At 42.4% G+C, this 9,040-nt stretch overlaps 1 protein-coding gene across 1 annotated transcript in view; it reads right to left on the bottom strand.

The window, feature by feature from the left end:
• Nucleotides 1–2,746, bottom strand: part of OXSM (3-oxoacyl-ACP synthase, mitochondrial) — a 5,441-nt gene extending 2,695 nt beyond the window's left edge. The window contains exons 1-2 of the mRNA XM_029940367.1: nt 2,698–2,746; nt 1,020–2,133 (exon numbers count right to left, since the gene is read on the bottom strand). Of these exons, the coding sequence (XP_029796227.1) occupies nt 1,020–1,999 (980 nt within the window). The 5' untranslated portion in view covers nt 2,000–2,133; nt 2,698–2,746. The remainder of the gene's footprint in view (nt 1–1,019; nt 2,134–2,697) is intronic.
• Between the last annotated feature and the right edge of the window lie 6,294 nt (nt 2,747–9,040).

Here is a 9,040-nt window from a genome sequence, read left to right as displayed (position 1 = left end):
GTCCATCACCTGACGAATGGATCAAGAAGATGTGGTATATATTCACGATGGAGTACTACATGGCAATGAGAGGGAATGACATATGGCCCTTCGTAGGAAAGTGGATGGACCTTGAGGGTGTCATGCTGAGTGAAGTAAGCCAGGCAGAGAAGGACAGAAACCATATGTTTGCACTCATAGGTCTAGCAGGAAAACAAGAAAGACCTAATGGAGAACCAGGAGGAGCGGAGGAGGGAGAGAGAGGGAGAGAGAGGGATGCAAAACTTGAGAGACTATTGAATGCTGAGAATGAACTGAGGGTTGAGGGGGAAGGGGGAGGGGGGAAAGAGGTGGTGGTGATGGTGGAGGGCACTCAAGGGGAAGAGCACTGGGTGTTGTATGGAAAACAATTTGACAATAAAATATTATGGAGAAAAAAAAAAAAAAAGAAATGGTGCAGTGACCAGACACAACTAGAAGAAAGGTTGTACCTTACTGAGTAGGATGAAGGGCCAAAGAGGAGGACTGCGGGAGGGAGCACTCTGACAGTACGAAAAGTTGGCAAAGACACACATGGCCTTCCTTGCAACTTTACTGGCCTTAATTAAAATCCAATTTTTATTGAAGATGTTTAAATGCTTTCAGGGGCACCTGAGTGGCTCAGTCGGTCTAGCATCCGACTTCAGCTCAGGTCATGAGCTCATGGTTGGTGGGTTCAAGCCCCATATTGGGCTCTGTACTGAATGCTTGGTCGGAGCCCAGAGCCTGCTTCAGATTCTGTGTCTCCTTCTCTCTCTAACCCTCCCCGCTCGTGCTCTGTCTTACTCTATCTCTCAAAAAAAAATAATAAATATAAAAAAAATTTTTTTAATGCTTTCAAATATGTCAAACATGTTGAAGCAAAGAATTCAAAACCATTTTGTTTAAAATGGAAAAGCATCAAAGATACTGTATACCAAAGGCAGAATCTCCCCTAATTTGAGATTCCAATGCAATGTCTTATGTGAAGAAATATTTTGAATAAAACAGCAAGTCTTTACCTTAAGGCGCCTTCTCCTTCAGGGTCAGGCGCAGTTATGTGACCAGCATCCCCGGAGAGTCCATAGCCCAAAACTTCCGCATAGATCCGGGCCCCTCGTTCAACAGCATGATGGTATTCTTCCAGCACCAGCACAGCTGCGCCTTCTCCCATTACGAAACCATCTCTCTCTGGGTGAAACGGTCGACATGCCCGCTTAGGATCAGAGTTTGTGCTCAGAGCACGAGCTCTGGAAAACCCAGCAAGAGATAAAGGGCTGATGCAAGAATCTGTCCCTCCAGCCACCATCACATCAGCATCACCATGGGCTATAAAGCGAAAAGAGTCTCCCACGGCATGAGCCCCTGTGGTACAGGCCGTAGACACCGTATGATTGGGGCCCTTGAGTTTATAGCGAATGCTCACCTGCCCAGCTGCCATATTGACCAGAATCTTAGGGACAAAGAATGGGCTGACTTTACTGTAACCTTTCGTCTGAAACATCAAAGCAGTTTCAGAAACAACTTCCAGAGGAACCATTCCCATGCCAATTGCAACGCCAGTAGCCACTTGGCCAGCTTCTGATTGAGGATGCCAGCCAGAATCTTTCATGGCTAGCTCTGCAGCCCCAATGGCCATAATGGTGGGAGAAGACATGGACTTGATATCTGATCTGGACACAAAGTTTTGCTCGTTGAACTGACCATCAGCACAACCTCTTGGCACAAAAGCAGCAACACTGCAAGGGAGACTCTTATATTCTTCACCGACCAGTGAAACAATTCCACTCTCTCCTCCGATAAGCCGATCCCATACCAGCTGAGTTCCAACACCAAGAGGAGTCACTAAGCCAATGCCTGTAACGACAACTCGCCTACGAATTCTGGATGTTGGCACAGTTCCGAAAAACCTTCTTTCACTTCCTATTAATTGCTGGCATAATCTTGAATATAGAAGACGAGGGCTTGCAATTTTTATGAAATTTTGCAAGCAATTTGACATGGTTGAGATTCAGAGGATCAGAAACACATTCCTATAACATCACAACACGCCCAAGAGGTAATCACTGTTGTTTAAACAGCTTATAGGCCTAAGAAACAACAGCAGAAACGTTCTTTTCAGGTGCTGGGTGTGAGCTGTTAATAAACACAAGGAAAATAACGTTAAAATCATTTTAATTTATACTGATCAAACTCCAACTATTTGGAGTTCCCTTTCTAGACTGTAAGTACCCTCACATTCCAAGATGAAGAGGTGAAATGATGATTCAACCACTTCACCAAAATAAAATTACACTAGGTAAAATACAAAGGCATCCCAGCCTTTTAGGGGCTGCAGAAAGGATCCTTTTTCAGGATTACCGAGGCCTTATTCTAAGTATTTCTCATGTAAGTGGCACAAAACAAAAAACCCACTTCAGGGCCTATTCTCTGAGGTACAGATAAGTGAACTTTATTGATCTTCAAAACGTGGAGCTAATTAGGATTTTAATCAGGAGACTGGCAGTGAGGGGCGTGGCCAACTCCTTCCTCTCCACCCGCCTCGACCACTGCCTCTCAAGCACCACCAGACACACTAAGAAAGCAAGGCGAGAGGAAAAGAAGTCAGGCGCAGATCATCTGATCCCCCTTTCCCGATCCATCCCCCACCCGATCGGGCGGTGGAGACGCGGAAGGAGAACAGTAGCAAGCAGCTGATACCTTCACCAGGCCTCGCGCCGGACGCGCAGCCGCCCTCCGCAGTCGCACGTCCACGCATGCGCGCGCCCACGCACGCGCTGTGTATGAACTTGAGGGGCGGGGACTGCGCGTTGCTCTTTCTCGGTCACCTTGACGGAGGTCAGACCGTGGGAGGTAGCGGTGCTCGGCTTGCTAGGGAGGAACTGCCCTTGTCTCAACCTCAGTGACTGGAAGGTAGCCAAGAACGCTTAGAACGCGATGAGGTAGCTCTTTTACCCATCAAAAAATGGACTTTTCTTTTTTTGGTAAGGATGTCCAACATCTTGTGGAAGAAGGGACACTGTCATATTCTACTGAAATCTTTGTGAAGAATTAAGGAAACTACAGTTACCTCAAAGTTGTTACAGTACCCCCCAAAGTTGTTTATAATAGTAGAACTAACCCAAATGCCCAACATCTGGAAGTGGGTTATTTTGCAGTACAGCTAAAAGCTCTGCAGCCATTTAAATAATTTTTTAAAGAATTTTTTGGTGGGTTTTTTTTTTTTAACATTTATTTATTTTTGAGAGACACGGAGAGACAGATCTTGAGCAGGGGAGGGGCAGAAAGGGAGAGACACACAGAATCGTAAGCAGGCTCCAGGCTGTGAGCTGCTGGCACAGAGCCCGATGCTGGCCTCTAGCTCACTGTGAGATCCTGACCTGAGCCGAAGTTGGACGCTCAACCAACTGAGCCACCCAGGCGCCCCCATTTAAAATAATTTTACAAGTGAATATTATATTGAAAGATGTTCAAAGTATGTTAGGAGATAACAGGTTACAAAATGGCATATATCCATTTAAAAATATATATATATACATATATATACAAATACAAAATAATTATATTTTATGCAATAAGTCACCTGGGTGGCTCAGTTGGTTGAGCATTTGACTTTGGCTCAGGTCATGATCTACTAGTTTGTGAGTTCAAGCCCCACATCAGGCTTGCTGGTGTCAGCACAGAGCCTGTTTCAGGTTGTCGGTCCCCCTTTTCCTGCCCCTGCCCTGCTTGCGCTCTCTCAAAAATAAAACATTAAGGGGTGCCTGGTGACTCAGTTGGCTCAGGTCATGATCTCACGGTTAGTGGGTTCAAGCTCCGCATCGGGCTCTGTGCTGACAGCTAGTTCAGAGCCCAGAGCCTGCTTCAGATTCTGTGTCCCCCCTCTCTCTCTGACCCTCCCCTGCCCACGCTGTCTCTCAAAAATAAATTAAAAAAAATAAAAATAAAACGTTAAAATACTTATGGATCTGGGGCAGGGCTCAAAATGCCACACGAATGTCTAGCAAGAACAGAGACAAGAAAGGGTGGGTACCTGGCTAGTACAGTTGGCAGAGTATGCAACTCGATCTTGGGATGGGGAGTTGGAGCCCCATGTTAGGTGTTGAGATTACTCAAAAAAACTAATAAAAAATAAAAATGAAAAATTTAATGGAGACAATAGTGATTGTAGACATTTCTAAGTTTCTACAAAACATAATAACTTCATTTACTCAGAGCTAGCTGTGAATCTATGAAAATAGAACATGAAACTTAGAAAAGCAAGAAATCAGCAAGATACTTATTTAGATGACCATCTGTTGTTCACATGCTATCCCAGGTGTAAGGTTTATGTCCTTTTCTTCTTTATTTTTTTTTACGTTTATTTATTTTGAGAGAGAGCACACTCAAGCAGGGAAGTGGCAGAGAGAGAGAGAGGGAGAGAGAGTAGTCAGACTCGGGGCTCTGTCTCATGATTCTGAGATCACCACCTGAGCCAATATCAAGAGCTGGATGTATGCTTAACCAACTAAGCCACCCAGGCACTCCCTTTTTTCTTCTTTAGATAAAAGGTTGACCATATAATCTGCATTTGAACCCAGCCATATTTGTTTCTTTCTGGACAGTGTCTCTTGCAATGTTTGTTTCCAAGTGCTCTGCCTTCTTTCCCAGCTCTAGAGAAGAATTTTGATTAAGTACTGGATTTAAATGAGTCTGGAAACATACTTTCCCTAAAATAGTTTAGGAAAACCCAATATGACCTTAAGTCATCTTTGATCCTAGGCCTAGTCAGTTACTTCTTAGCTGACCTTCATTCATTAACTATAGAGTTAATTTGAGAGGGATTAAACAAACACATGTTTGTAAACAAAATAACTAAAACTTGGTTGGTAGAAATACGCAAGCTTGCTGTCCCTTTTCATTGCTTTACAGTATGTTTAAATTACAGTGAGGAAAGCCCTACAATATTCTTTGAAGCCAAACTCATATGAGACAGTTTGTGCTGTTTGGTTTTTCCTATGTAATAGCATAAGATTATCTTGGATGTAGACAAATCGATTAAAATCTTGTAGAAAAGTAAAACCATCAAAAAGTCGTTTCATTTTTATTTCTACCTCTCATCTCCTTTCCTTTGGTTTGGAAAAGGTTAGGAATTCCTATGATAGTCCAATAGGAGAAATATAATCTAGTGCCACATTCCTGGCTGGTGATTTAGATGCTACAGATCTAAAGCTGCTGTAAACCCATTGGGACTTCCATGAAAGTAGAGTTCACGTTCCTCTACTTCACTACTTCACAGTCCCTAGCACAGTGCCCGGGATTTAGTAGCCACTTCATAAATATTTGGTGAGTGACTGAATTATGAAATAAATGAATGAACACACACACTTCTATTGGTTAGGATATATGCACTGGTTTGTGTTTTTTACCAAATGACTTTTTTCTTTTCACAGTAACTTTTTTGTTTCATCAGCTCAGGGGTTGTCAGTATGTAAGATATTATCATTAGTTCGTCTTTCCTACTGGATTAAAAATCTCTTATGTCCTCCATCTCAGACTGCTTTCTACACAACCGACGCTCAATAGTTGTCGGGTAATCATTGAATGCAATCACACAGTAATGAATCACCACATCAATTCCTTAAAGGCTCTTTATTGAGGTCAATGTTTTCTTTTTTATGCCAAAACTGATACTGGGGACGTTTAATGGGCTGTTTCTTTTTTCTAGTCTATTTAAGAATAGTGACACCCTGTGTCATCTCTGACAATGGTGTACTTAATAAAGCAGGAAGCCTGAAAAAAGAATTCATTATTTGGAGAAAAAAGCCAAATAATAGAAAGTTCATGCTGATTTAATACTGGAGCACCCATTAGTTGTGTGAAGCAATGGTGAGTACAAAGAGATTAAGAGTAGCTTACTATCTTCAACTTTTCTAAAGGAACTGAAAAATCAAAATATTTTCAACTTGACTTAGTGGAAGAAGCAGACAGGGAAAAGAATGAGTCAAAGTCCTCTATAAGAAATTCTCTTAACAGTCACATAAATGGTGGTAACCAAGAGAGATTGTAGTTACTCAAGAACTTCAGCAGGAATATTGATAAAATAGTAATTTGGAAGGATTTAAATTTCAGGTGATATAAAATAAACAACTTACAGAATTACCCTTGAAATGATGATTTCTATGATTTTCTAGACTTGGCATTATTATCACAGTATTAACTTTATGGCATTGGCTTTCATATCGTTTGCATGTTCCCCACAAAGATGCCTGATGGCCATTATCTCCATCAAAGGGCAGGCTAAGTTGATGGAATTCTACCCTTCCTATCAATTCTAGAATATCTCCATTCTGGTGCATTTTATATATAGGGTTTCCTCCCAGGAATTTATTTGAAAAAAAAAGTGTTCTATTTTTTAAAAATAAATCAAAATACTATATAGTATGTAATAATATTATGCTATCATAAGGAAATGTGAAAAAAAAACACCTCAAATTACGGTGACTATAGTTTGTGGTAGAGACAGGTAGTTATAACTCCAGGCCCCTCTCCCTGCACCTTCCATCCTTTAGAGTGGTGAGTGGTACATGTCCAGCTAGGGACTAAATTTCCCAGCCTTCCCTCTTTTATCTAGATGGGGCTTCATTTTCTCAATTATAAGGTAGAGAAAATGCTATACTGGTAAAACCTTGGATTGTGAGTAACTTGTTCTGTGTGTGTTCCTGCAAGCTGACCAAACATTTCTAATAAATTTTAACTTTATAAAAGAGCGATGTCTTACAAATATGCAATAGGAGTACATGACACCGAAAGTCACATGATCACAACTGAGCCCGTGGTTCGTTCTCTCTCTCGTTCTCTCTCTCTCTCTCTCTCTCTCTCTCTCGGATTGTGGGTGATCCTTTCCCATGCTCAGTCTCAAGCCATGATGACTACCATTGAACTGATATCTCTGCATCCCAAGCAACAGCAAGAGGTTATGGAGGTGATCTCTGCAGAGGGGAAAAAGGCAGAGAAATCCATCACTTCAAATGAAATTAGGGAGATGTGTAAAATGTAGGAAACAGTGCAAAATTTTGCAGAAAAGCACCACCCGAATGAGGCTGCAGCAGTGGGAGCAATGAATCTGCTTAATGACAACGCAATGTCACATTTCCGTGAAATCCTCAAAAAAAGGCAAAAGCAAGTGTCGTTGAAAAGGTTCCTTGTTAAAGTTGCATGAAAAAAGATTCCATTGAGCCAACAGAGAGCAGTGGTTCTGTTAGTGGCAGGAAAGTCGTCCTACACACTAACCTTCCGTCTCCCCCACACCAGCCATGAAGGTTTTCAAAGGTAAGTGCAGATTAATTTGTTTGTTTTTCTTTACATTTTATATTTTCTTTATTATTTTATATTCGATTACAGCCTATTTTGGGGTCGTGGAACATAGCATCTGAGTTACCATTATTTCTTTTGGGGAAAATTGCTTTGATATACAAATGCTTTGGATTACAAGCATGTTTCTGGAAGGAATTATGCTTGCAAATCAAGGTTTTACTGTCCTTTTGGGCCCATGGGATTAAGCAGGTGTGCTTGCTTTTTGGCCCAAACTCTAACTAAATACATAAGTCTCTGAAGCTCTATGGCAGGAATAGCACTACAGGCCCAATCCAGCAGGCTGTTTTTGTAAACAGTTTCAGTGGAACACAGGCATGCCCATTCAGAGTATAGTCCATAGAGCTACAAATGCAGAGACAGAATTGAAATGCAGAGTTGAAACTGGGACCCTAAGAGACCCTAAGGCCACAAAGCCTTAAGCTTTTACAGTCTGGCTCTTTTGACCTCTATTCTACAGGATGGAAGGAACCTGGGAGTCCGAAACATTACACCAAGGAAAGCTGCCCATTGACTAAAGACACCTGCTTTATAACTGTTCTGTGAGCAAGAAAGAAATTTTCTTGCGTTAGGTCACTGAAAATTTTAGTCACAGCTGCTAGGAACATACTATCAGTTAAACACACTAGTCCTGGAAGCTGGTCCCAAAACCTACATATTTATTAAAGACTCTTCCCACATTATCTGGCAGATGAATAGTAACTGAAGCAGATAGCATAACTCAAGGTCTTGCTCAGAAGTACTGGAAAAGAACTTCAAATTTAAAAAGCAAACAACATTTAAAGAAGCTACTTATGCTACCTTAAAAACATAAGGTCAAGGCAAATATTTGTTGAGGTTTGGAACGTGTATCTGCAAAGAAGGAAGCTGTTGGTAAAGTACACTTTCAAGGACATGGTGAGGCAGCGAATTGATTAAATAAGTTAGGACTATCTTGTAAAAGGAATAAAGGAAATTAATCACATGATCTACCTGCAAAACAAACTCACAGTACCTACGCACACTATAGAAGATTCCTATTTTTACTGCCCCCCCTTCCATTATAGCCTCTTTGGTTGTTATTGTATATATATATATATACTCGTCATCGGACGGTAAATTGAGCCCACAACTCACTACGTTGAACCTGAGGTTTAAAAACTTCTTTACGGAAACATCATACTATTTGAGCTGGTACTTGTGAAAAAAGATTTTCAATCATTCATCTAATTCTAAAAAGAACCTATATACCAGAAACCCAGCAGAGTTTAAAGCAGCCGATTAGGTTTAGAACTGTTGCTCCTTCCTTGAGGTCTTTCATTCACGTATCTAGGAATGCCTGGCCTCTACCAGGAGGAAGCGGTGAGATCGTTTCGTTTGGGCGGGGGACGGGGGGTGGGGGGGGCGGAGCCGTGATTTTAGGTATAGTGGGTTACCCAGCTTGATGGTTTAATCGAAACCTACTCTGGGGCGCGGACGAACCGGGATTACGTGACCCCATCTGCCAGCACAGGCCAACACCCACTCCCTGGGCCCCTCCCAGCGCGCCCTGACGACCAAACACCCCGCCCCTAGTTTCTCATTGAAGCCCCCAGGATCTGGCCTCGACGCCCCAGTCCCTCCAAGTCCAAACCCTGCACCATCCCGGAACTGCACCCCGCCAGCCGGGTGGAGGCCGTCCCCGCCCCTCGGAGTCCCCCCGCGAGCCCCG

The sequence above is a fragment of the Suricata suricatta genome, chromosome 5 (assembly GCF_006229205.1).
Source record: "Suricata suricatta isolate VVHF042 chromosome 5, meerkat_22Aug2017_6uvM2_HiC, whole genome shotgun sequence".
NCBI classification, from domain to species: Eukaryota; Metazoa; Chordata; class Mammalia; order Carnivora; family Herpestidae; genus Suricata; species Suricata suricatta.
Note: the sequence above shows the minus strand (reverse complement) of the source record. Positions and strands in the feature narration are given on the sequence as shown.